Source organism: Ovis aries, chromosome 3 (assembly GCF_016772045.2).
Source record: "Ovis aries strain OAR_USU_Benz2616 breed Rambouillet chromosome 3, ARS-UI_Ramb_v3.0, whole genome shotgun sequence".
Lineage (NCBI taxonomy): Eukaryota > Metazoa > Chordata > Mammalia > Artiodactyla > Bovidae > Ovis > Ovis aries.
The window spans coordinates 2,591,814-2,617,658 of NC_056056.1; the positions used below are offsets into that span (position 1 = coordinate 2,591,814).

General features: G+C 62.1%; 2 protein-coding genes across 8 annotated transcripts in view; both read right to left on the bottom strand.

The window, feature by feature from the left end:
* Positions 1-44: 44 nt before the first annotated feature.
* On the bottom strand, positions 45-8,931 carry CACFD1 (calcium channel flower domain containing 1). 2 transcript variants are annotated; one of them, XM_027966146.3, is made up of 5 exons: positions 8,755-8,931; positions 5,575-5,647; positions 4,931-5,056; positions 2,150-2,257; positions 45-1,625 (listed from the first exon to the last, which is right to left on the bottom strand). In XM_027966146.3, exons 1-5 carry the CDS (start codon positions 8,873-8,875, stop codon positions 1,535-1,537), a joined length of 519 nt encoding a protein of 172 aa, XP_027821947.1. In that variant the 5' UTR covers positions 8,876-8,931; the 3' UTR covers positions 45-1,534. The 2 variants fall into 2 exon arrangements, with proteins under 2 accessions (XP_027821947.1, XP_027821948.1); XM_027966147.3 differs by lacking the exon at positions 4,931-5,056.
* Positions 8,932-9,707: 776 nt separating this feature from the next.
* The window catches only part of ADAMTS13 (ADAM metallopeptidase with thrombospondin type 1 motif 13), a 33,800-nt gene continuing 17,662 nt past the window's right edge, over positions 9,708-25,845 (bottom strand). For 4 of the 6 annotated variants that reach the window (XM_042248005.2, XM_042248002.2, XM_042248004.2 and 1 more), the window contains exons 15-30: positions 25,365-25,445; positions 24,363-24,544; positions 22,308-22,443; positions 22,095-22,224; positions 21,388-21,570; positions 20,304-20,481; positions 19,618-19,738; positions 18,066-18,195; positions 17,771-17,950; positions 16,846-17,028; positions 14,593-14,797; positions 13,547-13,853; positions 12,921-13,067; positions 12,425-12,601; positions 10,731-10,915; positions 9,708-10,125 (exon numbers count right to left, since the gene is read on the bottom strand). In XM_042248005.2, the coding sequence (XP_042103939.1) occupies positions 9,961-10,125; positions 10,731-10,915; positions 12,425-12,601; positions 12,921-13,067; positions 13,547-13,853; positions 14,593-14,797; positions 16,846-17,028; positions 17,771-17,950; positions 18,066-18,195; positions 19,618-19,738; positions 20,304-20,481; positions 21,388-21,570; positions 22,095-22,224; positions 22,308-22,443; positions 24,363-24,544; positions 25,365-25,445 (2,690 nt within the window). In that variant the 3' untranslated portion in view covers positions 9,708-9,960. The remainder of the gene's footprint in view (positions 10,126-10,730; positions 10,916-12,424; positions 12,602-12,920; positions 13,068-13,546; positions 13,854-14,592; positions 14,798-16,845; positions 17,029-17,770; positions 17,951-18,065; positions 18,196-19,617; positions 19,739-20,303; positions 20,482-21,387; positions 21,571-22,094; positions 22,225-22,307; positions 22,444-24,362; positions 24,545-25,364; positions 25,446-25,845) is intronic. The other 2 variants (XM_042248003.2, XM_042248006.2) reach the window with 2 other exon arrangements.

The window sequence follows — 25,845 nt, forward strand, 5'->3', positions numbered from 1 at the left end:
TGGACCAGAGGGAAAAGGTAACGAGCAGAGCACGGGAGCAAGCGTACAGACCGCCACCGGGCTTTATTGCTCAAAACACAAGCCAGACACGGAGAGTCGACAAGGAGCACGGGAGGACAGAGCCCAGACCCCCAGGGTGGGCAAGTCCTGGCTACCTCGGTGGGTGACCTGCCCACTCTAGCCTGTGACCCAGGGGCTGGAGGGCCTCCCTAACACCCGCCCAGCTTCCTCACAGGCCAGAGCCACAACCCTGCTCCACACACAGCCAGCTCTTCCCTCCCGCAGCAAGGAGACCCCCATCGGCAGGAAGGACTCCGTCAGCAGGGAGACCCCTCTCAGCAGGGAGACCCAGCAGAAGCAGGAGTGACCCCAGAGCCCCACTTCCTGGGGAAGGATGAGCCAGGAGGTGGGCAGGGCCCTCGCTGCTCCAGGGAGGTAGACAGTCTGATCCACGGCACACACAGGAGACACGCACACGCACGCACACACACACGCACACACCCTGCCTACAGCCCACAGCCCTTTGACCCCGGCGCAGGCCTAAGGAAGATGGTCCCAGAGGACCCCTGAAGGCACGTGTCACACCGGGCTGGCCGCACGGTAGACCCTGCCACCCCAGAGCTCAGCCCAGCTGAGGGCTGGGGGCATGCTGCTATCCCCGGGACACGGCCTGCCTCCCAGCCGCCAACCCTAGCAACCCCCAGAGATGAAGGTCCATCTGGAAGCAAAGACTGGGTGCAGCCCTGGGGCTGGCTCCAGAAGGCGGGCGCAGCCCCCCAGGCTCCTGGGAGGAGCAGGGGTGGAGCCCCAGAGCCGCGCACGGCTGGCCCAGGCGGGCCAGGCCCAGGGGAGAGGCCTGCTTCTGTGCTCGTCCATGGTGCCGGGACCAGAGGCCGGAGCACACCCCAGCCAGCGGTCAGGCTGCCAGGGCTGCCGGCCGGGGCACTGGAGGGGCGTCTGGGGGCTCCCATGGAGGAGACTGGCAGGGCCTGGGCGGTGGTGGAAGGCCAGACAGAAGCGGCCCAGGCAGCTCAGCTCACGGGGTATGCTCCTGCCTGGGAGGCCAGGAGGCCCGAGCGGATGTACCCCCACATGGAGATGGCACCCACATCCCCAGGAGCAGCTCCTCCCAGGCCTCCAGCCGGTCACAGTGGGTGGTCCCGCCAGCCACTCGAAGTCTCAAAATCCACCCCGTGGCCTGTGGCCGGCCAAGCCAGGCCAGCTGGAAACAGTGGGGCCAGGAGGGTGTCTGTGCAGAGCCCTGCAGCTGGTCACCCCGAGGCTCCCTCTGGTCACCCTGCTGCTGCTGGTGAGGCCCTCCGAGCCCTCACCCTGCCCCTTGGCACTTGGCTCAGGGTGATGCCAAGGGCGGGGCGTGGCGGGGGGCAGAGAGAGGACTCCGGGCGTGGGGACAGGTGAGCAGGACTGAGAGAACCAGATGTGGGCTCCTCCCCAGACCCCTCGGGGTCCATGCTCCTCGGCACAAGCTCACTCAGACCAGGAGGCAAGCGGGGGCAGGAGGGCCCCAACTCCCTCACAGCTCCCCCTCCAGGGCGTCTGTGAGCTTCTCCTCGTCCACCTGCTGCCTCTGCTGCTGGATCCTGGCATAGGAGATTGCATCGCCCCTGGGGAGACAGGGCAGTCAGCGCCACACGGGGGACAGACCCCAGACACGCAGCCGCCCAGCCTCTGCCCCGTTCCTGGCCTGGGGCCCTGGGGGGGCCCTGCCTAGCGCCTGCCACGCCCCCTGGTTTCCCCAGATGAGACCCTGTCACTGAGGATGGCAGAGACCCATCCTGTCGCCTCTGAGAGTGGCCTGGACTGCTGGGGACGTGAGTTGAGGAGGACTGGGGCCCTCAGGCTGTGCTTTGCGGGACTGGGGGGGGCATCGGAACACCAGGCCGGGAGCAGGCCCGATGGGCAGAGGCTCTCCAGGAGCTGTGCCCCTGCGCCCCTGCCAACTCTGTGCCCCAGGGGTCCCGTGAGTTCTCCCGCCTCCACCCCTTAAGAGCTCAGACGCCCCGGAGGCGCTGATGAGGGTCACTGACGGTGGTAAACGGCCGCTCCCAGACCTGCGTCCCCAAGAGGCTCTAGAAGGGAGAGGCCACCCCCACTCCCCCTGCAGCCAGGCGGGGACCAGCGTACGCACTTTTTGCCCAGCGCAGACAGCCCATACAGCACCCCGGTGGCGAAGGCGATGGCGTTGCCCAGCAGTGTGGTCAGGGTCAGGCTGATGACGACGGGAACAACCGCCATCCTGCGGGAGGAGCAGAGGTCACGGGGCAGGCCCGCCCACCCATGACCACACCACCACTTCCTGCTGCCCAGGCTCACCCAGCCCCTGCCCGGACAGCGGGCACAGGAAGGGACCCCGGGCATCAGCTGGGACACAGGCTCACAATCCAGCTTCACAGAGTCCTCAAACACCCATGAGCCTGTCTGCAGAATTCTGTGCACTGGGGAGAGAACCCGAGGCTTTCATCGGATTGTGGGGAGACCTCCCCGGTGGCTCAGTGGTAAAGATCCCCCTTGCCAATTCTGCAGACACGGGTTTGATCCCTAATCCAAGAAGGTCCCCTATGCCACTGAGCAATGAAACCCATGGGCCACAGCTACTGAGGTCTCGCTCCGTACAGCCCATGCTCTGCAGCAAGAGAAGCCTGCACACCGCGACAGAAGCGCAGCCCCGCCTGGCTGCAGCTACAGAAGGTCCAGACAAAGCAACAAGGGGCTGGCACAACCAAAACACAAGCAAGATTATTAAAAAAAGAAGATTTTTAAAAGGGTCCATGATCCAAAAAGGTGGAAACAGCGCTGAGATGGTCCAAGCCCTCAGTGTGCATAGAGACAGAGAGAGGAGACAATTCCCGTGTCCGTTCAGGCCCCTGCTGGCCTTGTGACTCAGGGCAAGTTATTCAACTGAGGCTCAATCTCGCTACGGTGGGGTGGGATCAAATCTCAGAGGTTGTGAGATGGAGCAGGTAAGGTGTGCTGACTGCCTAACACGATGCCCGGAACAGCATAAACAGTAAATAAACTAAGGCTCCGACTGGCGCAATGAAACCAGCCACATCTCAACAAGGAAGATTCCAAAGGTTAAGCTGCCCGGGGCTTTCCTGTGGCGAGGCCCACGCAGAGCGCATCTCTGGTGAGGCAGCCCCCGCTCTGTCTGGTCCCAGTGGCACCACCTGGAGGAAGGCGGCCGCTCTGGCTTACGCGTCCACAGGGTCAGTGGCTGGTCCTGGTTGGGATGTCCAAACCAGTGGCAGCGATCTGGGCTAACACACACACCCAGTACACAATGAAAACAAGACTGTATACCCTCTTCTTGAGCACGACCAACTGAATTCTACCTGCGTGTCCATTCTGGCGGGATGTGTGATCGTGAGGTTTTACTGGAGTTATAAAATTTCCCAGTAATAAAATAATAATAGGAAGTGTGAAGGGAAAAAGAGACCGTGGGAAAAAAATCTTCTGTTAAAACAAAATTAAAGGCAAACAGCAGGCTGGAAATATATTTACAGGGAACACAATAAAAGATGACGGAATCTTTAATACAGAAAACACACGCAGCTTACTAAGTAAGACATTAGGATGTCAACGGGTAAAAAGAAAACTAGACCATTGATTACCAAAAAAGAAAATGCAATTAGTAAAAGCACAGAGAAAAAGACTTCGCCTCTTAGCTAACAGACACAAATGTGAAAAAGGCACACGGCCCAGGGCCAGGGACAAGGAGGAAGAAACCCAGGGAACCTCTTCCAATTGTGGAAAACAATTTAGCCACACACTGGAATCATTTAAATGACCATAATCTTTGACCCAGTAACTCCACATCTGGAAACAGATCCTAAGGAAATCATCAGAAACACAGAAATTTTTAGCACCAAGATGCTCATCGCAGCCTGACCTGTACGTCAGTTGGCAAACTAAGAAAAGCAGGACACAGCCAGTGGGATAAGCATTTCTGTCATTAACAGTCATGTTATGAAGCCTTTGTGGTAAGACTGAAAACATCTGTACCATGATGTTAAGGGGGGAAAACCAGGACACAAATTTACTTGCAATGGTTGAAACTGGGTGAGAAACCGGTTTTTTAAAATGCCTGCAGACAGGCTGAAAGAACACATATCAAAATGTAACAGGTAGTGGGGCTTTGAGTAACAACTTTCTCTTCTCCAGCTTATCTTTAACAAACATACATTACTGTTAGCATTTTAACACACATTTAAAAAATAAAGGTCAAGGCAAAGGACATGCCGGCACGCATTTCATTCCTCTGTGATCAGACACGGGGGAAGCGGTCTAGAACTGACCACACAACCACTGGCCTCCAGGAAGGGAAGAAACCTTTGAAATAAAAACCTCCGTGTTGACGCCTAAGGATAATCCAGATAACCACTCCTCCTGCTGTTGCCTGGAGCTCTTAACAGCCTCCCAGACACCAGGCGCTATTCTAGAAGCTGCATGAGACACATCCTGAAGTTAGTTCAACCTGGGGGTTCAGACGCAAGGACTCAGATGCAGAACTTGTTGCTAGAAGTGGGAAAATCCGAGAAAAACATATTTGGAGGCCCTATTTCCTGTGCTTCCCCCTTCCGTGTCAGGACACCTCGGTCGGCCACTGTCCTGAAAGGCTTTCCAGAGGGACACAAGGATCTACCAGAATCCGCCCAACAACTCCCAGCGGATGGGCTGACAGCCCAGGCGAGCCTCCCTTCCCTTGTCACCCTCGAAGCTGCAAGGCGCACGGGCCTCGCGGCCGGAGCTGCGGGCGGCGCAGAGCCGCTGGATCACGGTCAGCTGGTCCACCGCGCGACTCAGCACAAAGGCCGTCCCCGTTTAAACCTCCCCCTCCCGGCCAACACCGCGCGTGGGGCAGAGGCAGGGTCTCGGGGAGCCGAGTCACGCCCAGCCCGCGGCCCCTCACCCGCAGTAGAAGATGGCCTTCTGCCAGGAGCGCAGCCGGTCTGCCTTAGCTGCCACAGCGTTCGCAAACTCCATGAACTGGCAGCAGGAGGGCGCCTCGCAGAGCAGCAGGACAGAGGCGTTCATGCTGGAGGGCCGGGGAGAGGAGCCAGCTGACAGCGGCCCCCGTGTGCCCGGGATGCCACCCCTCCCGCTGCTGCCTCGGGGAACACCCCCTCCATGCTGCTCACCCCACCAGGCTCCGAGACGAGCCAGAACAGGGTAGCTGGAGCAGGGCTCCCAGGGCAGAGCTGAGGCCGGGGGCTGCCACGGCCCCCCTCGGGGGGCTCCCACAGAGGAGCCCAGGTCCCAGTCGCAGTGACCAGACCCTGGGCCCTTCCAGTGGGCTGGGCCCTTCCATCCCCCCAGCCTGGAGGGAAAGAACCCCTGTTTGCCCCAAGAATCCCCCGAGCCCCAGAACAGGAATTGTTCTGCACGACTCACACCCCCCAGGTCCCCAAGTCCCCCGCACACCACCAGCATCCAGCAAGCCTCATGGACCAGTGCTCCCAACTCGACCCCCGTGGGCTCCCCCAGCCCTCCTGGGAGGTGAGGCTCTACACACACCCCCAACCCCCCAGGCAGGACCGTCGCATGCTTACTCACACCATCCACACGCCGGCCGCGATGTTCAGAGGGTGGATGGTGATGCAGTTGAAGAGGCCCGAGATTGCACAAGCTGGAGAGAGACACAGGAGCGGGAGTTGGCCGGGGGAGGCTACCCAGGGAGACGGCTCAAGACAGCGAGAGAAGCCCTTCCGACTCAGCCCCAGGTTCTCCTCACAGCACCCAGACATCTACCCTCGGAGAGGTGGCCCCAGCGAGGCCAGCACACGGCTCCATGGACCACGAGGACAGCTCAGGCAGGTGAAGCGCTTGCCCAAACCCCACGGCCAGGGCGCAGCAGGATCCTGGAGCTGGCTTGCTCGAGGGCTCAGCAAGGGCATCCTGCCCTCTCTCCGTTCCGGGCCTGGGGGAGCCTGCCCTCCGAGCCCCAGCTGTCCTGACACCCACTTTGCAAGGTGAGCAGCATCAAAGAGAGACCATCTCTCAAGGGCTCGGGGCAGGGCAGGCGGCACCACGCACCGCGTGGGCCACAGAGAAGCCCTCTGGGTGTAGCTGCAGACAGGAATGCCCCTCTTGGAACAGAAATTGGGATCAGGTCAGCCTGGGTCACAATCCCCGCTCTGACCACAACCCAGCCCAGTGACTCTGGGTACGGTCTTTTCACCTTTCCAGGCCCATTTCCTCTCCTGAAGCCCAGCCCACCCACCTGGAAACACCCAGGGCCTGTGGTGGGGAGGAGGCATCCTCTGCTACCCGGAAAAGCGGCTTCCCTGGGGACCCAAACACAGAGCCGGCTCGCCCCTCCCGATGGCCTCCCAAGGCAGGGTCTGTGCACTCGCCTCCCTCCGTCCCCAGGGCCCCAGCCTGCTTCGCCAAGAATTCCAGGAGCCTGCCAGGCAGGGCCAGGAAGCCAGTTGCTGGGCAGGAAGCTGCCCCCCCCCCCCGCCCTGAGGCAGCAATAAGCAACCAGTTCATTAAATTTGCAACAGCTCCCTCCATACCTGATCCCTGAGAAGGCCTGGAGCCCTCCTGGTGTGTTCCCGTGTAACCCTACGCAGACAGCAAGCGATGGAAGATGAAACCACGTGAAGTGAAGGGGACTGCCCCGTGTGACCCCCAAGGCCTCCTGCAGCGACAGACGCGCTCCGGCCTTCTAAAGGTGGCACCTGTCCTGGACCGACCGTCACACTCATTCAGGCAGCAGGCTCCCCTGGGCCACAGATATGAGTGCCCCAGACATGACGCTGCTTCTGCCCGACGGTCCGCTGGGCTCAGTCTCGCCTGACAGAGGCCCATACATCCTGCCTTCCACCTCCAACCGTGTCTACCAACAGCCAACCTTCCGGGAGGACCAGGTTTCAACCCAGACAAAGAGGCTCCAGCCAGGAGCCCTTTAACCATCAAGTGCTGGAAGATGTCCCTTCGGGGGCCTCTGATGCTTGTTGCAAGTGAGGGAGGTGTCCAGGGCCAGCCTGTCTCCTCCAGATGACAGTCAAGCCCCCGAGGAAACACCTCTCCACGGCCCCCTACCTGAGGAAGGTAGTGCTTCCACACAGCGACCAGAGAGAAGCAGGACCTCTACCTGAACCCTAGTCTCATCTCTAAAACTCCCGCGTGCTTTGCAACTGACCCTGTGTTATATGCTTTTGGGAATCCACATGACAATCACGTTCCCAAATCTGCAGGTGAAAGTGACATTTCAGGGTGAAGCCACAGGTCTCTCTTCATCTTCACGGGTCAGTACCCCAACACCATGAACTCCTGGTGCGGCCCAGGTATCCCACTTCAAAAGCACAAGCTGGATGGGATGCCAGAGTCAACAGGGGACTCAGCCTCATGGCTCAGCTGGTAAAGCATCTGCCTGCAATGCAGGAGACCCGGGTTCGATTCCTGGGCCGTAAAGATCCCCTGGAGAAGGAAATGGCAACCCACTCCAGTATTCCTGCCTGGAGAATCCCATGCACAGAGGAGCCTGGCGGGCTACAGTCCACAGTCCATACAGTCGCAAGAGTCGGACAAGACTCAGTGGCTAAACCACCACCACCGGCAGAGCTGAAGACCCCAAGACAAAGGGAGGAGGGTGATGGCCCACAGGACACAGTCAGGCCCTCCACTCCCCACCCCATGCCTCATCAATGTCAGTCCCACAGCAGCCTCACTTTGATCTGCCAGGGAAACAGCTACCCAGACTCTGAAGAATCATACCGAGTCTCTCCTACAAAGTCAAAAGCATGCTTCCTCTGAAGAGCAGTGACAGGGACTCAGAGGCCCTTTGGTGACTGGCAGAGGGCCCACTCCACTCTGGCCTCTGGACAGGGGCACACCCTGCCTCCACCCGCCTGGGAGGGCCATGAGACTGGAAAGGGACCCTAAAGAGGTGCTCCTTCTGGCATATCTGATCAGGGTCCGCCTGGCCCCGGCCCTCTGTGCCAATCCTGAGAATGCCTGGACAAACAGACACTCCCTCTCTAAGGCGCCGGGCTGTGCCCGCCCCGGTCCAGTAATTCACAAGGTTGTGGGTAGCAGCCATTCAGCTAGACTGGCGCTCGCCTCAGAAGACCCGCCACGAGATCCTTCTTTCACTGAGTAGCAGGTCCACCTTCCTACATCTGCTCTTTTGAGGGTGGTTGTACTAAAAGAGCCTGGCTTCCCGGAAAATTGAGGTTGGGGGCGTGTCCAGGACATGCCTGCATCCCGGGAACAGGAGGATGCGTGGCGCTGCTGCGGCTGAGTTGACAGCCGGAGGCAGAACTGACATCAGAGGAAGCGCACGTCTCCAAGTGGACAGCGAGGACCCAGAGGAGGGGTCACCTTCCTTCCTCGGGGATCACCTGCTCCCTGACACCACCCGCCCCTTGGGAAACCTGGCCAGACCTGCACCCGCCCCACGTGTAAACAACCTTCGCCGGAAGGATAAGGCGGCCGCTGTCCGCACGCGCAGCAGAGTCAGCAGGCGGGGCTGCCCTCTGGCCAGGCGGGTTGTGGGAAGGGGGGTGGTGCGGCGGTGAGGCCACGCCGGGCCCGCGGCTCCCCGGGCGGTCATGCTCCACCACCCCCCGCCGGAACGCGCCCTGAGTCCCGGCCGCCAGCCGGTAACCATGGCAACCACAGAAGCGCCCGCTTCCCGCGAGCCCAGCGCAACCAGCGGACTGCATGTCGAGCGGGTCCCTTCCAGGAGGCACGCGGGGTGGGGGGCGCGGGGCCGGGCCGAGTACTCACAGACTGCCCCTAACACCCCCGACAGGCGACACAGCCAGCGGTACCACCACGTCATGCCCTCCTCCTGCGCGGGCTGCGCCGAGCTCGCGGGCGCCACCGCCGCTCCGCCCGCGCCGCTCATGGTGCCGCTGTCAGGCGCTGCCCGCCGCGCGCACAAAGAGCCGCGGAGCCGGCCGCGTAGTCCCGGCGCGCGGCCTTGTGGGAGAGGCGGCCGCTTATTAGCATAGGGGGCGGGGCTGGCGGGGAAGAGGCTGGCGGGGCCGGGCGGAGGGAGGGCGCCCGAGAGGCCCGGGCTTATTAGCATAGGGGCGGGGCGTCGTGTCTCTACATGGGGGCGTGGCCCTCGGGAACCTGGACGGAAAGCGCCCGGGGGCCTCGCGCTTATTAGCATAGAGGCGGGGCTTCACGTTATTAGCATAGGGGGCGGGGTCCGCTGGCGCGCCCCGGGTGGCCTCGCGTTTATTAGCGTAGGAGGCGGGGCCGCGGCGAGGCGCGCCCGAGAGGCCCTGGGTTATTAACATAGAGGCGGGGGCGTCGTGGCTGGGCGCGGGGGTGGACGCCCGAAGCTCTTGTTCATTAGCATATGGGCGGGGCGTCTCATTAGCATAGGGGCGTGGCCCGCGGGGACGTGGACAGCGCGTGCCAGGCCCCCTCGCGCTTGCTAGCACAGGTCCGGGCCCTGCCCCGCGGGACTCTCCGATGGTCTGCCTCCCTCCCTACTCAGACTAGCAGAGGGGCGGGGTGTCGCAGGGAAGCGACAGGAGCGCGGGCATCAGGGCCTCGGGACTCCCCCCTCCCTCCCTGGATAGACGGACGACCGCTGGCGGTGGCCAGGGGTTTCCTGGAATCGGGTGGGGATGTGGAGCCCGACTGCGGCCAGGGAATCCCCGTTGTGCGGTGGGCTGGGTTTTCAAGCCGTGTTCGGGCACTTTGGGTAAAGAAAACGCTACTCAGACGGAACGCTCAGTTTATTGGTACCCGAGGGGCTGGAAGAGTCCCGCCTCCCACCCCCTCGTGTTCTGTCTGTTGGAGGAGGCACTCAGACACCAGAGTCAGCTCACCAGGGCTGGACGGACACCTGCCAGGTGTTCATAAATGTCAGGCACCTTCCTTTCCCTACTGGTACTGGGAGGAGGCATTCCACTGTGTCCACCGAGCAACTTAGGGATGCGCTTAGAGAGGAAGCTGAGGCAGGGGATCGGCTGGCTAACGAGCTCTTGTGTGGAGGGTCCAGTACTGGCCCCGAAGGCTGGCGTGTGCTTCCAGGAAGCCCTGGCTAAACTCCATCTCTGCCTGGCTGCCCTCTGACTCCCAGTAGAGCGTCTGTTGCCCACGAAATGCCGTTGTCCTCAGGCTGTGGATGTCCCGGATCTGGGAGAAAATAGGCAGCCCAAAGGACCGACCGCAAATAATAATTAGCATAAGCACTTAATGTGTAAAGTATCGTACACCCAGGTCACACAGCAGCCCATCACGAAGACGCTGTTATTCTACCTGAGCAACTGAGGCTCAAAGAAGTTGTACTCCTTCCTCAAGGACACACAAGCCAGAATGCCAGAGCTGGGATCTGAGCCCAGATTTGTACAGAGGCCAGACAGCCTCCTGCAGGGAGCTGATACCTTACAGAGGCCAGTTCTCCCAGAACACACGAAAGCTCATCGAGGGAGGGCTTGGCCTACTCTTCCAGTAAAATTATCTGATGCGCTAAAATTATGCTTCAGTCCTGGGTGAACCGGCTGTCTACATCAGCCAGTTCCTGTATTTCATTCTTGTAGGGAGCTCAAGAAACATTTGCTGGGAAATAAGCGGAGGAAACTTATCTCCCATTCATTCACTGATTTTGAGGATTTTGGTCTGAAGTAGACTCAGTGGGCCCAGCAACCCTCCAGTCCAGTCCCTGCCCCTGTCCCCAGGGACGGCTGTCGAGAATGGTGGCAGAAGTCAGCCCCTTCCTGTCCCCATCCCAGTAGCCTCACCAAGATATAACTGGCATCAGTTCCCTCAGCTCTGGTGCCGCTGTCCACGGTCAGGGCATGGATGGCGATCCTGGCCCGCGGGGCCACGTCGATGAAGATGCGACAGCCCCCCACGTTCCTCCCACCCGGACTCATCGATGGGCTCAAGATTTCACCCCGGGGTCCGAAGAGCTGCGTGTCACATCCTGCAGGGGAGAGCAGGTGGACAAACTGTGTGTGGACCATCTCACACACAGAGGATGCCCCAGGAATGGCTGCTCCTGGCAGAGGCCAGGGCAGCTCACAGCTGGGCAGCAGTGGGGATCAGTGCGGCACCACGGTCAGGATCAGGGGCCCCGGCAGAAGTCCCCACTGAACCCCACCTCTACCACTTCCTGGCTGGGTGACCCTAATGAAGGCTTTAAATGCTCCGGGCTTCAGTTCCTTCTGCAAAGTGAAGGGAACAGGAGCACACACTGGGCAGGACAGACTTTAAGAGATCTCAGCGAAGTCACACGTGCAAGAGAGCTTTACACCGACCCGGCCCGGGGGCAGCCCTCCTGAGTCTCCCCCAAGGCAGGTGCCTGTGCGTGGGGAGCCTGGGAAGTAAGGAGCGAGGACCAGGCCGGCAGCCAGGGCCTGTGCTCCATGCTGAGGGGCCAAGGAAGAAGGGTCCCAGGGTCCCACTTCCCATCTGAGGTCTGGGGGGCCCAGAAGTGCCTGGAACCCTGAGGGAAGCCACCTTCCAGCAGCTTGGGCTGCAGGAAGAGGGCAAGACCCCCAAAGCAAGCCAGAGGGCTATCCATGGATGCTCTGGGGCCCCAGGCTTGCAGGGCTCCCGGCCACTGTCCTGCATTTAAGGTATGTGTGCACACACACCCTGCTCTGCAGAGGATGAGCCAAGAGGACAGTGAACTCAGTGGGGCTGGGCAAGGCAGCATGCAGAAGGCCCTTAAAGGATCCTAAAGGACCTGAGTGCCAGGCCAGGGTGTGGGGCCTCGGTGGTCTGAGGGAGGGTGTGAGCCCTTGTGCCACGGGGCCCCAGAGGAAGGGAGGCCGCACAGCTCAGGACCCTGTCCTGGGCACACGTGCAGGGGTGGGGTGTCGGGGGGTCCAGGAAGGCACTGCATTTCATTCGCAGTCAGCTCATTACTTTGTCGACAAAGGTCCGTCTGGTCAAAGCTACAGTTTTTCCAGTAATCATGTACGGATGTGAGTTGGATCATAAAGAAAGCTGAGTGCCGAAGAATTGATGCTTTTGAACTGTGGTGCTGGAGAAGACTCTTGAGAGTCCCTTGGACTACAAGGAGATCAAACCAGTGAATCCTAAAGGAAATAAACCCTGAATATTCGTAGGACGGACTGATGCTGAAGCTCCAATACTCTGGCCACCTGATGCAAAGAGCAGACTCATGAGAAAAGACCCTGATGCTGGGAAAGATTGAGGGCAGGAGGGGGAGGGGGCAACAGAGGATGAGATGGTTGGATGGCATCACCGACTCAATGGACGTGAGTTTTGAGCAAACTCAGGGAAATAGTGAAGGACAGGGAAGCCTGGCGTGCTGCCGTCCGTGGGGTCTCAGAGAGTGGGACACACGGAGAAACCGAACAGCAGCAGCAGCTCAGTCCTCCGTCTGCCTCGCCCGCCAGTCCATCAGGCCTGGCCCCACTGGCAGGTTCTGGGCGGGTGGGGAGGCTCCGCTGCCTCGCCGTACCTCGGTGGAAGGCTCCCGGGGCAGGCTGGCTTGAGTACCGTAGCAGCACTCCGCCTCCGGGCCGCACAAGACGCTGCCTCACCAGCAGCGTGTTGGCTTGGGAGCTGAAAGCCATGCCGGCCGGCTTCCCGCACATCTTCCTCCACACGAGCCTGCCCCAAAGCAGCAGCATCTCCCCTGGGGAAGGGGCAGTGCAGTGAAGACCCAGCAGCAGCCCAGTGGCCTGGCGCAGACTCAGCTGAGTTCAGGTCCTGACACGCCCACTTACTGGCCATGCAACACTAAGGAACTCCATGTATAACTTAATCTCTTCTAACCTCAGTTTCCTCATCTGTGAAATGGGGACAACCACACCCCAGTCCTCAGCTGGCTGTAGTGATTACACGTGGGGAGGCACTTGGAGCATGCTCCCAGGCATGGGGCACCCTCGAGTGACTCTCACTGGCACCCCCAGACCCTGGCACTGGCAGCAGCTGCTCCTGTGGTCCAGACATACCAGCACTGCAGTTGAGAGAACCCTCCAGGACCCGGAGGGTCACCACTTCACCCAGGGGCCGCCCGATGGCCGCCGCACAGTCCGGCCGCGTCGTGCCTCGCATGTCGATGATTCCCGTTGGCTCGAGGTGCTGCCGGCCACAGACACCTAGCCCACGAGCAGCAGGAAGGCAGGTGAGCCGCGCTCCCAGGCGGGGCGTCCCCCGCAGGGCAGGGCCAGGGGAGGAGCCTGGAAGCTGGGGTGGCTCATGTCCTCCCAGGCCCCACCGGAAGCCTTCTCGGGTGGGAAGGGGGCTGCGTGGGCCAGCATATCACCACCCCAGGCACAGAGCCACGCCTGCTGCGCCAGTGGGTCACACAGGCAGGGCTTCTGACTCTCCTCAACCTTCGGGTCCCTCTCCCCGATGATAGTAAAAGTGAGCTTGCGCTTCCCCAGTGAGGCAGAGGGCCCAGCCTCCCAAGCCCACCCCTCCAGTTCAGCTGCGCTCAGCCCAGCGTCCAGAGTCCTGCAGTCACAGGTCCACCCCCCTGAGAGGTCCCCATGAGGAGCGCAGTCTGACTGTCCCCGGTGAAGACGCCTTTGCCCCCCCTCCTGCCCCCCACACAGAAAGAAGGAATCAAACTAACTGGTCTCCACTGGGCTTTCCTGGGGCCTGGGCAGGTGTCCTCGAGCTGGGGAGAGGAGGCGGGTGTGGGGCTGGGCCCACTCCGGGGACGCGGCTGTGGCAGCTGCGGTCTGGCCTGGAGCAGTGGCTTCCTCATGGGGCGCCGGGCTGGCCGTCCCCTGCCCCGTGCAGGGCCCGGCCTGGCAGCCCCGCACGGTCACCGGCTTGGGAAGGTGCTGGCAGAAGTCGGCGGGCACAGGCACCCGGGCCCGGGGCCCTAGGCAGGCGTCGTGCCGAAGCTGGATGCCCTCCCCACAGGAGACGGAGCACTGCCAGGGAAGAGGGACAGAGTGAGGCTGACCCTGCCAGGGCGAGACAAGCACAGCGGTTGACCAGAGGCCCGGCAGGATCCGATATAATCTCTGCCCAACGCAGGAGGCGAGTGTATGTACCCATTCTCCAGACGAGAAGACTGAGGCTCAGAGAAGTCACCCTGCAAGGGTCACAGAGAGAGGAGGAGCATGGATTCAAACCCGAGTCTCTCCCTGTCGCCCTCCAGGCCTCGCTGTCTCCAGGCCCCAGAGTGGGGACCCGTGGCTTCCTCCCCCTGCCCTCCATCACTCACTGCAGCGCAGCGTCCGCCCTGCCTGCCCGCCCCGTGCCGCCTCTTCCAAGAGATCATCTCTCCACCCTGGATGCCCAGGCTCCTGACGCTGGCGGCTGTGTGCTCCGCCTCTTCTCCCCTCCGCGCTCTGAGCGAGACCCTCCAGGGGGAGGGACCCAGCCCTGTCTACCTTCGTCTCTCCAGGGCTTTGCAAGGTGCTGGGCACAGGATGGCAGCTGCTCTCCTTCCGGAGTTATCAGCCCTTCATCTTCTGACGTCTCCAGACCTCGGGGCCTCTGAAGGCCTACCTGTCCCCGATACCTCTAGGTCTTCCATCCCTCGGTGTCCTAACAGGCCTGGCTCTCCCCCTCCTTTCAGGGGATCACAACCCCCTGCCCAAGGTCCCCATGCGTGAGGACCCTCGGCTGACACACTGGCCGGCCAGCCCCAGCTGCAGCGCTTACCTGTGTCCAGGCGCTGACATGCCACCGGTAGGCGCAGTCGGCAACGATGCAAGGGATGCTGGCCTGTGGCCGCACGAGGCCCGCGCAGGCTGCCCTGTCCACCTCCGTGTCCTGGCCGCGGTCCAGCCGCACACAGGCCACCGAGCGAGTGGCCGTGCCGAGCCCACAGCTGGCCGAGCACGGGCCGAGAGACGTGACTTTCCACCTGCAGCAAGAGAAGACCCCAGGGAGAGGTTTGGCTCCCCCAGAGGTGGCACTGCTCAGGGGGGCTTCTCGGACGGCCAGCCAGGAGCAGTTCCGAGGCCCCTGGGGGGGTCCAGCAGCACAGTCCCTGGGCCCCTCCTGGCTGATCACTGGGCTGAGTGGCACGGGGGAAGCTCTGCAGGAAAGAGAGCTCTGTTTCCTTAAGAAGGTCCCCTTTGTCACAGAACACCCGTGGCACCAGCTGCTGGCTGGGTCAAGAACAGGGACGGGGCAGCCGTGCCCTGGGATGATGGACAGCTGATCTCCGTCCCCATCATTCACTCCTGCACATGGTGATTTATCATCTTTCAGCAAATGATGACGACTGGTACATTCAGAGCCAGGGCTGAAGCCAGGCAGGCTGCCCTGGGGCCTGGAGTCCTAATCACTACACTAGGCTGCCCCAGCCCCGAGACCCGAGATTCCCCCTCCCAACCGCGTGCCTCCTGCGGGCTTGGCGCTGTTCCAGGTGCCGAGATACGGCCGGGAACCAGACCAAGTCCTCCCCACCCGCCTTGGAGCACACACAGGTCTCCACCTCGTGACGTTTGGGGCCGGATAGGTCTTTGTCGCGGGGCCATCTGAACAGTGAAGGGTGTGTGTAGGGGCACCCCCGGCCTCCACCCACTAGATGCCAGCAGCAGGTCGCCCCACCCCCACCCGCGTTGTGACAGTGTCTCGGGGGGACCCCCTGCCTCCCTGTGATGGCACTTCAAGCAGAGCCGGGGGAGGGATTTCTGAGGAGACAAATACAAGAGCAGCAGGAAGGCAGGTGCACAAGCATCGCCTGGAATGTTCCAGAACATCACGGAGGCCAGGGTGGCCACAGGGACATTCCAGGGGTGAGTGGAGCTCCTGTGTGCACGAAATTCCCATTTTAAAAATCCCAGATCATCTCAAATATGATGCGCAAAAATAAATGGAGTGCACGTTTTAGCGTGAGCAAGGAAATCAAGGGACACAGGTATGGACAGCAAACGGATCATAAAGTTACACCGATTAAAACACTTTGACTTGGGGGTGGCGGTAGGTGGGGTATAAACCAACAGAGTCTGGTAGGAAGCCTCACACAGGTCCGACACAGGAGAAGTCAGGTGCAGTGAAGGAGGCAGCTCGCAGGGGCAGGGGGGATGCAGCCAAGGCCGCCGCTAGCCGGTGATTTGGAAAAACGTTTTGCTCCCCTGCTTCGCACGCATGCTAAGTTGCTTCAGTCACGTCCAGCTCTTTGTGACCCTACAGACTGTGGCCTCCAAGTTCCTCTGTCCATGGGATTCTCCAGGCAAGAATACTGGAACGGGTTGCCATGCCCTCCTCCAGGACATCTTCCCAGCCCCGGGATCGAGCCTGAGTCTCATGTCTTCTGCGTTGGCAGGCGGGCTCTTTACCACTAGCACCACCCGGGAAGCCCCCTACTTTGCAACAGACCCCAGATAAATCACAGATGAGTTTAAAGGTTTCAGCGTAAGTGAAGCCGTCCTGCGGTGGCATACTTCTTTAAAACCATGGAGACAGACAGAGGAAACAGATACGGAAGTATCTCTGAAACCTGGTGGTGGGACGCGGGTGAGTTGCATTCTTTTCTGGATGTTTCTGAGTGGCACACAGGAGCACTGCATTATCTAAAGTGCTAAGTTGCCAAGAGAAGCCGCGGGGACACTGGGAGCTTCCCCACCAGGCTCCCACCCGTCTCTGGATGCCCCTGGCGGGACCCGCGCTGTCCCCGTGGCCTCGAGCGGTGCTGGGCCCCAGGTGGACAGCCCTCGGGCTCTGCTCAGATGCTGCCTCCTCCACCGGGAAGCCCCCAGCCCCACCCCCGTTAGAACCAACAGCGACTGAGTTTGCTGGAATGACCCCGGATGCAGCCTGCCAGGAGGGGGTGCGGGTCCTATTTCTGGTGCCCCTGAGACGCCCGCCCCGTAACCCCCAAGGCCCGGCCCCACGTCAGCACTTGGCAGGCGCTCAGGCTGCCCACTGCCCAGGCTGCCCACTGCCCAGGCTGGGGCTGCTGACCTGGGCGGGCAGGGCTCCGGGCTGCAGGCCTCCTGCTGCTCTGGGCGGGGCAGCCCCTGGCACTGGGTGTCCGGCAGGATCTCCTCGTCCGTGTCCTCCCCGTGGGCCCGGGCACAGTACAGGATCCTCTGCGCCACCCCTCCTCCACAGCTCAGGCTGCAGGCCGCCAGCTTGTACCGCCACCTGGGGCAAACAGGAGTCAGGGGGCGTCCAGGGGGAGCCCGGCTTCCCCTCACGTCCACCCCAGACCGGAAAGGGCCTGGAAAATGTTCTCTCTCCGGGGAGTCACTGTCTCCACCGGGAGGAGCAGTGCAGGGGACAGAGAACATTCAGAAGACCCCGCTTTGCAGAAGGGGAAGTTGAGGGCAGAAGCGTCCAGAAAAGCAATGGGGAAGGGGCCGGGCACCCAAGGGGCCCTGCAGAGACATCGGTCTCCAATAGGAATCCCAGCCTCACCATCACCCGGACCCGCCCTGCCAGGACTCCCAACCTTCTTCCCCACTGTGTTTCCACGTCACACCAACACTGTCCATCAGATTCTACGTATACACACATACATGTATATATCTTCCCATCAATCGTCTTTGTCATGCGTCCCCCCGCCCCCAGCCCCCGGCATCTGCTCCGTGAGCACGGGGCTGCCTGACTGTCTTGTTAGCGGTGGTGTCCCCTTGTGACAGCGCAGCAGCTGGGCATAGCAGGCGCCCAGGAAAGAGCAAGTGATGAAAAACAAGCCACCAACCGCATGTGCCCACAGCATTCCAAACCCTGTGTGATAAAGCCCCCACCCCCCAGTCTTCTGTGCACCAGTATGACCCCCTCCTGCGGGTGAGGACGCGAAGGCTTAGGAGCTAATGGGAGGTGATGATGCCACCCTGCAAGGATGCCCGCCTAGGACTACCTGCCTCCTTAGGGAGGGGCCCACCTGGCAGGGCAGGGCTCCGGGCTGCAGTCCTCCAGGGGCCTAGGCCGGGGCATGGGCCAGCACTTGGAGTGAGGCAGGGAGACGAGGCGGCCTTGGTCCATCCTCACACATCGAACAGCCTGTGGCACCTGCCCGCCTCCACAGGTCACTGGGCACGGTGCCAAGGCTCGGGTCTCCCACCTGCAGGGAGGGAAGGCCAGCGCTCCATAGGGAGCCGCAGCCAGGCTGGAGCTCCTTCCTCCTGGGGGCAGCCAGACCGCTGCCCTTCTGCACGCCCTCCCTCCCTCGGACTCACCTGGTCGGGCACGGGGCAGCCTGGCAGGCCTCCCGCCGGCTCCCGGGCTTGCTTGCCAGGTCACACAGCTCTTCCCGGACGGGTGTCCTGAGGGCAGGGTCCATGCACACGAAATGCAGCTCCGCCAGGCCTGTGGAGGAAGGAGGAACCCCGCGCCCCGAGAAGGGGGTCAGCGAGGACTGTGGGGGCCCCAATCTCTGGACAGCTGTAGCAGATGAGGCCTCCCTGGATTTGAGTCCCGGCTTCCCTCAGAGCTCAGTTGGTAAAAAATCTGCCTGCAATGCAGGAGACCCCAGCATGATCCCTGGGTCGGGAAGATCCCCTGGAGAAGGGATAGGCTACCCACGCCAGTATCCTTGCGCTTCCCTTGTGGTTCAGCTGGTAAAGAATCCACCTGCAATGCGGGAGACCTGGGTTCAATTCCTGGGTTGGGAAGATCCTCTGGAGAAGGGAAAGGCTACCCACTCCAGTATTCTGCCTGGAGAATTCCATGGACTGTATAGTCCATGGGGTCGCAAAGGGTCGGACACGACTGAGCGACTTTCACTTTCTGCCACCTACCAGCTGTGTGACCTTGGACAAGTGACTTAACCTCTCTGAACCTCAGTTTTTTCATCTAATGGTGCCCGACTTGGAGGGATATTTATCAAGATTTTTCCAGGAGACTAGACAGTGCTTGACGGGCTTCCCAGGTGGCTCAGTGGTAAAGAACCTGCCTGCTAGTGCAGGAGTCAGGGGAGACACGGGTTCGTTCCCTGGGTCAGGCAGATCCCAGGGAGAAGGAAACGGCCACCCACTCCAGGATTCTTAACCTGGGAAATTCCATGGACAGCGGAGCCTGGTGGGCTATAGTCCATGGGGTCACAAAGGTTGGACATGACGGAGCAACTGAGCATGCACGCACACACAGGAAGTGCTTGGCACATAGTAGGCACTCAAAAATGGTGGCTGCTCTTTTTTATCGAGGGGCATTATAAGAGTTGTTACATTAGAACCTCTTACTGTGTCTACCGCCAAGATGTTATTAGGGCCGTGTCCTTGAATCTCTCCTTTAGGAGTATCCACAAAAGAAATCTCTGGCCTCAATTCTAAACATGCTAGGGTTTAGCTGAGCAAGTGATTAGGGTTTTAAGTTAGTTAGTTAGTTATTTCCAGCCTTGCCTCGCAGCTTGCTGGATCTTAGTTTCCTGACCAGGGATTGAACTCGGGCCACGGCAGTGAGTCCTATTCACTGGCCCACCAGGGAATTCCCAGGGTTTTTAGTTTAAAACACTCTGTATCTTAACATTAATTTTTACTTCTCTGGATTGGCTGCCAGAAAGCTCAGACCTAAGCTTGGGGCCCGCCTTAGACCTTAAGAATATGCTCTTGGGTCCCAGCACGGCTGGGTTTTATGATCACTTCCTACCTTCCAGCCAATCAACGGGCACGTTCACGTGGTTGCTGTGCTTGGCTGGCCCCAGTCTCCTTGTTTATAAGGTCATGTCCTTGTGTATGCCACCTCAAACGCTATTCTCGAGTTAGCCAACCCTCAGGAGTACCAGGGCCTCACCTTGACCGCAGGAGGCAGAGCACGGCCCCGCCAGGGGTGTCCACACGTGCTTGGCGAGCGCCTCCAGCCTGGGGCCGCCTGTTGGGGACGCAGCCTCCTGCCCCGGGGACCGGACGTCCAGCTGCAGGGGCCAGGAACCGAGCAGGTAGGTCTGGGCCTCCCACCTCCAGACCCCCGGGCACCTGGCCCTCCACTCCCACCCAGCGCACCCCTTCAGGAGAGAACAGAAGTGGTCACCAGCACCCAAAGGCCACCCACCCATGGCTGCTTTCCCAGGAAGCTGGCTTCCTGGCCCCGGGGGTGACTTCATGCCCCACCCTGGCCTCTACACTTGGGAGCCAGATTAGCAGGCACACCTGGCCCTGAAGTTCACCCCCCACCACCACCACAGCCCAAGGAAGTTAGGGGCATTGTCCGGCATGCTTGTCTGAAAGCAGTGCCTCCCAGCTTGAGCCCATGGACGCCGGCAGGAGCCTGGCAGCAAAGTGCCACCATCCTATCAGGCTCTGGATGCTTCAGGCTGCTCGCCAGTGGGGAGGGGGCGTCCCAACACCCTGAGCTCTGCGTCGAAGTCTGCCCTCTGCCCAGGTGCCTCCCGGGGACAGCAGCCCTCCATGAGGGCAGCCTTCCAGCTCTGGCCAGGAAGCCAGCGTAACCAGAGTTCCCCCTTCTCCCAGGACGCTCACCTGGTCCCAGCTGGGAGGACATGCCGCCTCGACACAGGGCTCCAGGGCAGGTGGCTTCTCGTCTGCAGAGCAGGGCCCAGCAGTTGCCGACAGCCCCGTGCCATCTGCCCCCGGCATACACGTTGTGTTCTGCACGGCCGGATCTGCTCCGCAGGCCGACGAGCACGCGTCTGTCTCCCTGAGGACGGGACATGACAGCCGTCAGGCCCTGCCTCTGCCTTCGGGCGGTCGTGCAAGCCAGCTCCTGGTGCAGAGGCGGTGAACCTGCTCCCCAGTCTCCAAGAGCCCAGGAAGGGTTCCTCACAAAGAGGTAAGGCCAGGGGCCTTTCCCTGAAGCCTGGCTGAATGGCTGCAGGCCTCTGCTCGGCACCCAGGGTACAGAGACCAGCCCTGACCCTCCGGCCTTCCAGAGGCAAAGGCGGGTCCCCAACCAGAAAACAGCGTGGCTCTGCACGACCTAGACCCAGCGGTGCTGGGAGGCATGTGCCAGATGCAGGCGGCTCGCCGGCTCAGGGACAGCAAACGTGTCTCCTGCGCCGGCCCTGAGAGCTGGAGGCGGCCTGGAGCGCCGTGTGGAGAGGACCCCAGGGCAGGCTCAGCCCTCAGCAGGAGAGGGCAGTGACTGCTCTGTCCACCGCCGTCACACGGTGTGCGGGGGAGGGGGGGTGCCCAGAGCCACCCGCCCACCACCAGTGGCCTAGGCCACCCCACCCCCGCTGCCCAGGTGACAAATCTGGGACCCAGAGAGGGAGGGGACTGGCTCCAGTCCCCCAGACGGCTAGCCGCAAATCAGCCTGATAAGTCTCCGTCAGCTGGAACGCTACGGGGTGGACGACAGCAATGACAAAGTGCCGTCTGTGGCTGGACATCTGTGGGTTTGCTCGGTCCTCACGAGTTCAAAAACAAGTTCAAAGAGAGGGGACTGGCCAGTCCAGGGCCTCTTGGGTGGGAGGGTGGAGGGGTCCGGCCAGAGGCCTCGGGAAGAGGGGACACCCTGAAAGGGAAGGGCTCAACGCAGGGACAAGCCCCGCCGGAGGTTCTGCCTGGATCTGGCTGTGGCGGGCCCTGCCCACCCCGTGCTCACCTCTGGGGGCAGGGCTGGGAATTGCAGGTGTCCACGGCCGCCGGCTGCGGGGCCAGCGCTCGGCACCGGGAGCGGGCAGCGGTCCTCAGCAGGCCGCCCTGAGCCTCCACGCAGCGCACCTCCCGCTCCCGCAGGCCACCCCCACACGAGGCGCTGCAGGGGCCGAAGTCTCCAGCCGCCCAGCTGAGGAGAGGAGCAGGGCATCGCGCAGATCCATCTGTGACCCATTAGATCACTTCCCTGGCCGGGGCGGGGCCCAGGGTCCCTTCAGGGATGTGGGGGCCGCCGCCCAGCCCTCCAGCTCTCCAGGTGTCCCCGAGCTGCACCTGAGCCTGAGGACGTCTGTTTGAAAGCAGCAGCGGCTGGCTGCCCCCGCCCCGCACCCGACATGGACCGCCTCATCCCTAGCATCATGCTCCCACCGGGCTGTGGTCCCTCCCCAAGCCAACGCCACAACCCTCGCAGGCAGGGCAGTCCTCTCCGTGTGGTGGGCGCCTGAGCTCAGAGAGGAAGCGAGCTGCCCATAGACGGGGGCAGCAGCTCACACCAGTCTGACCAGCCACTCGGGTCTGCCCGAGTCTCGGTGTCTGCACCTGCCACCCGGGGACACTGCCAGGGCCAACCAAGGACTCGCCCTGACCCTGCCGGCTGTGCTACAAGGGCCCCTGAGCCACCCCCACCCCCGGGGGGCCACAGCCAGCACTCACTGAGGGGGGCAGGGCTCGAGGGTGCAGGCCTCTGACCACGCCTCTGGGGGCCGGCTCCCCGCACAGCGGGCAGCCTCCACCCACTCGCTCCTGGACTGGTCCCAACAGCTGTAGGTCACCTGGCGCAGCCCTGGAGGGAACAGAGGGGCTGGGCCATCTCCACGGGGCGGGCAGCACGCTGGGCTTTCAGGTGAGCCCCACCCCGGGCCCCACCTGCCCCGCAGCTCACGGAGCAGGGCCCCCGCAATGGGGCCCACGCCCAGGCCCGCCGCTGCTCGGGCTGGAAGTAGGTGAAGGTGATGTCGGGGCGGGCGGGGCTGCCGTACTCCTCGCCGTACCGCCTGTAAACCTGCCGGGAGAGCGGGGGCTGTCATGGCGGCCTCCTTCAGGAAGCCTTCTGCCCTGCCTTTCTCCCCCTATGTTCTTTCACTCAGCAAGCCGCCACTGATGCTGAGCCCACCCCGCACGTAGCGGCCAGGACACTGTCCCCGGCTCCGGGAGCTCATGGTGGCTGGGGGAGGGTGGGCTGTAGGCAGGTTCAGCAACGGGCGTGCACAGGGGGCCAGGGAGCACACAGAAGGGCCCTGAGGAGGCTGAGCAGGGTGGACAGCTGGAGGAGGCCGCGGAAGGGGTGAGAAGCCCACAGCTCTGGCTTCTGCAGCACAAGTGAGGCCCCGGGAAGGGCAGACACGGGCTGCATGTGGGGCTCTGGAGGGGGCCTGGCAGTCTGGGCTTGGCCCTGAGGACACAGGGGGTTAAGGAAGAGGGCCCAGCAGGGAGGCTGGGCTTGTCTGTACTGCAGAAAGGTCCCTGGGTCCTGGGAGGAGCCAGCCTGGAGGGCAGAGGTCCCAGCCCCTGCCCCTACCCGTCACAGCCCTCTGCTAACGTGCGGGTTCTCGGCACACACACCACCCCCCACCGTCACCAGCAGGTCCCGGGTCAGAGGCCCTGAACAGGACCTGGGAATCTGTGTTTCTATCTGCGCTGCAAAGGACGCCAACAGAACTGCTCGACAGCCAGCATTTGGAAGGCGGCTCCTGGGGGTGGGGAGGGGGCTGAGCTAGGTAGGCCACATGGGGAACCAGGGAGGGGGTTAACCGCTCCCTGGGGGCTCGCTCTGGCCTGGCCTTCTGGGGGAGCCCCACTGTCTCCCCAGCTGTGGGAGCAGGAGCGGGCTGCTAGACCAAGTCAGGGGCCGTCAAGACTCGGACCACCCCCAGAGGTTCTCTGGGGCTATTTCAGCCTCCACTGCTTTCTGTCCAGCACTCTAAGCACCTTTCTCAGCAAAGCATACACGGGGCCGCCCGCAGGCCAGGTCCCAGTGGGAAGGACCCGTGCAGACACAGCCTGGGCTCCATCTGCCCCAGAGAGACAGCAAGACCCACATCCACGCTGAGCTGCCCCGGGTGGCCAACACTGCCTGGCGCACAGCACGTCCCCTCCCCGGGCCCGCCCATGACCCCAGGATTGCAACCCGTGTGCACGGGGCGGGGCGGTGCCAACGCTCTGCCGAGCACATATTGTGCCGTATCTTGGAAAAAATAAAAGATGAATCCTCACAATCACTTTATCTCGGTGTGCTTAGTTTCGTTTCGCAGACGGGGGAAACCGAGGCCCGCAGAAGTAAAGCGTTTGCCCCAAGTTTCTGCGGAGCCAGGACTGAACGCTGGGCTGAGCCCCTACCAGGCTCCTGACCCCTGTGTCACCCTGCTCCCCCGTCTTGGGCTGACTCTGCTCCTCCTGTTGGGACGACAGACTCCACGGGGGCCTCTAACCCCGGGCGTCGGCATGGCCTCCCCCTCTGTCTAGAGGCCCACGGCCTCCGTTGGTGGGTCTGACACAGCCCAATCCCCACTGCACCTGCACAGGGGACCCCCAACAGCTCCCCAGGCCCTCAGGAGGAAGCCCAAGCCCCTCACACGGCCAGCAAGGCCCCTCAAGGTCTGCCCAGGCCTCCGGCAGCCTCGTCACCAGAGGTCCCCTTCCTCCCCTCCCCTGAGCGCCCCTCCACTGCAGGCCCTGGTCCCCCAAGACTCTCCCCCCAGTGCTAGCCCACAGCCTCAGCTCGCCCTCCTGGGCCTCAGCTGCAAGGCCCCTTCCCGGGAAGCCCCCGGCCCCTCTGCAGGGCTCTCCCTCTGAGCCGCTCTCAGGACTCCAGGGGCTCCGGTGGGCTCTGAGTGGAACCCCAGCCCCCCAGCAGCTGCTGAAGGAGCGGGTGTGGCTCTGAGCCGATGGACAGGCCGACCCCGGTGGAGGCCCTGCGGTCACCTGGATCTCCATGTCGTCCCGGGTGGGGCCCCAGATGCGGATCTCCTCCCGGCGGGGCAGCTGATCCTCGCTCAGGGTCACCCTGTACTCCACGCGGTTGTCCTCCAGGAGGGAGGGGTAGCTGGTGCTGGCAGAGATGCTCCCATTTCCGGCCACGATGTAGCGGCCACGCACCTTCACTGCTGTGGGCGAGGTGCCGTCAGCACCGCAGGGCTCCCCACCCTGGGAGCCAGAACCGCCCCCTCTCACAGAGAGCCCTGTTCAGGGAGAGGGGACAACTGGGCCAACAGGACGCAGCGTCCAGGGCTTCACCTGCCACGCCCGCCCCGGGCCCCCCGCCCTCCCGGGAGCAGCCCTTCCTGGTGCCCCACACACCGCTACTCTGCGCCTCCTCCCGGAACCTGGGGAGTGCTGTGGACCCGCTCCGTCACCGAGTGCGGCCACAAGGACCTCAGGGTGAGCACCCCAACCCAGATCCAAAGCGCACCCTCTGCACAGAGAGGCCCACGGTGTAGAGGGCGGCCTCACCCAGAGACAGGTCTGACCGGCGGCCTGTGCCTGACCTGATCCGTCTTTGTTTAGGGTGAAAGGTCAAATATGTGATTTAGGGTGGGGGCTTTGAGTCACCAAGCCTCAGCCAAGCTGGAGACTGAGATCGGAATGATCCCGGCAGCGATCAGTCAGTCCCTCAACCTCATCGACATAAGGAAGTCCCCATGACACCCGGGCACTGAGCTCAGGAGAGCTCCCAGGGTTGGCAGTACGCCGCGTGTGTGGCTGCTCTCGAGGCTGGACACAGAGCCCTCCCTGACGCATCTCTGCCTTTGGCTGTCCCTTGTAATAAGCCGTAACCGTGAGCGTAACAGCTCTCAGCGTTCTGGGGATCCACCCGGTGGATCCTGCAACTGAGGGCATTTGAGGGACCCTCACACTTGCAGGTGGCATCGGAAGGGAGGGCACCTTGGGGCTGTGCCCTCCCCCTTCACCGTCTGGCCAGCTCACCCAGGTGTGTGAAGAGAGGCCTGCGGTTGATGACGGAGATGCTGGTGAGGTTGGGGGTGACGGTCAGGAATGTGACGTACTCTAGGAGGAAGCAGAGGAGGGGGTGGTCTCAGGTCGCTGAGGTCACAGTCAGAGGGAGGAAACGTTAGCGCCAGAGGGAGGTGGGACTTAGCTCGTCCACCGACTTTGCAAGAGACCTGACTTCTTGTATGAATAGATCAAAGTCAAGGATTTTCCAAGCACAGCATCCCCTGTGCTCAGATGCCTCCAGCAGGAGAGGAGAGAACAGCCCAAGGCAGACGTCCCGTGTCTGTGTTTTTCTGCATCACAGGTGCCGAGAGCAACCGTGAGTGATGGGCCACCTCATCACCGACCTGAGCCTCCTGGGAAGGCTGAGACCCGCTGGGAGGGCCCAGGACCGAACTAGCACGCAGCCCCACCACCTAGGCAGCAGGTACCCGGGCTCTGGGCTGCGCGTTTT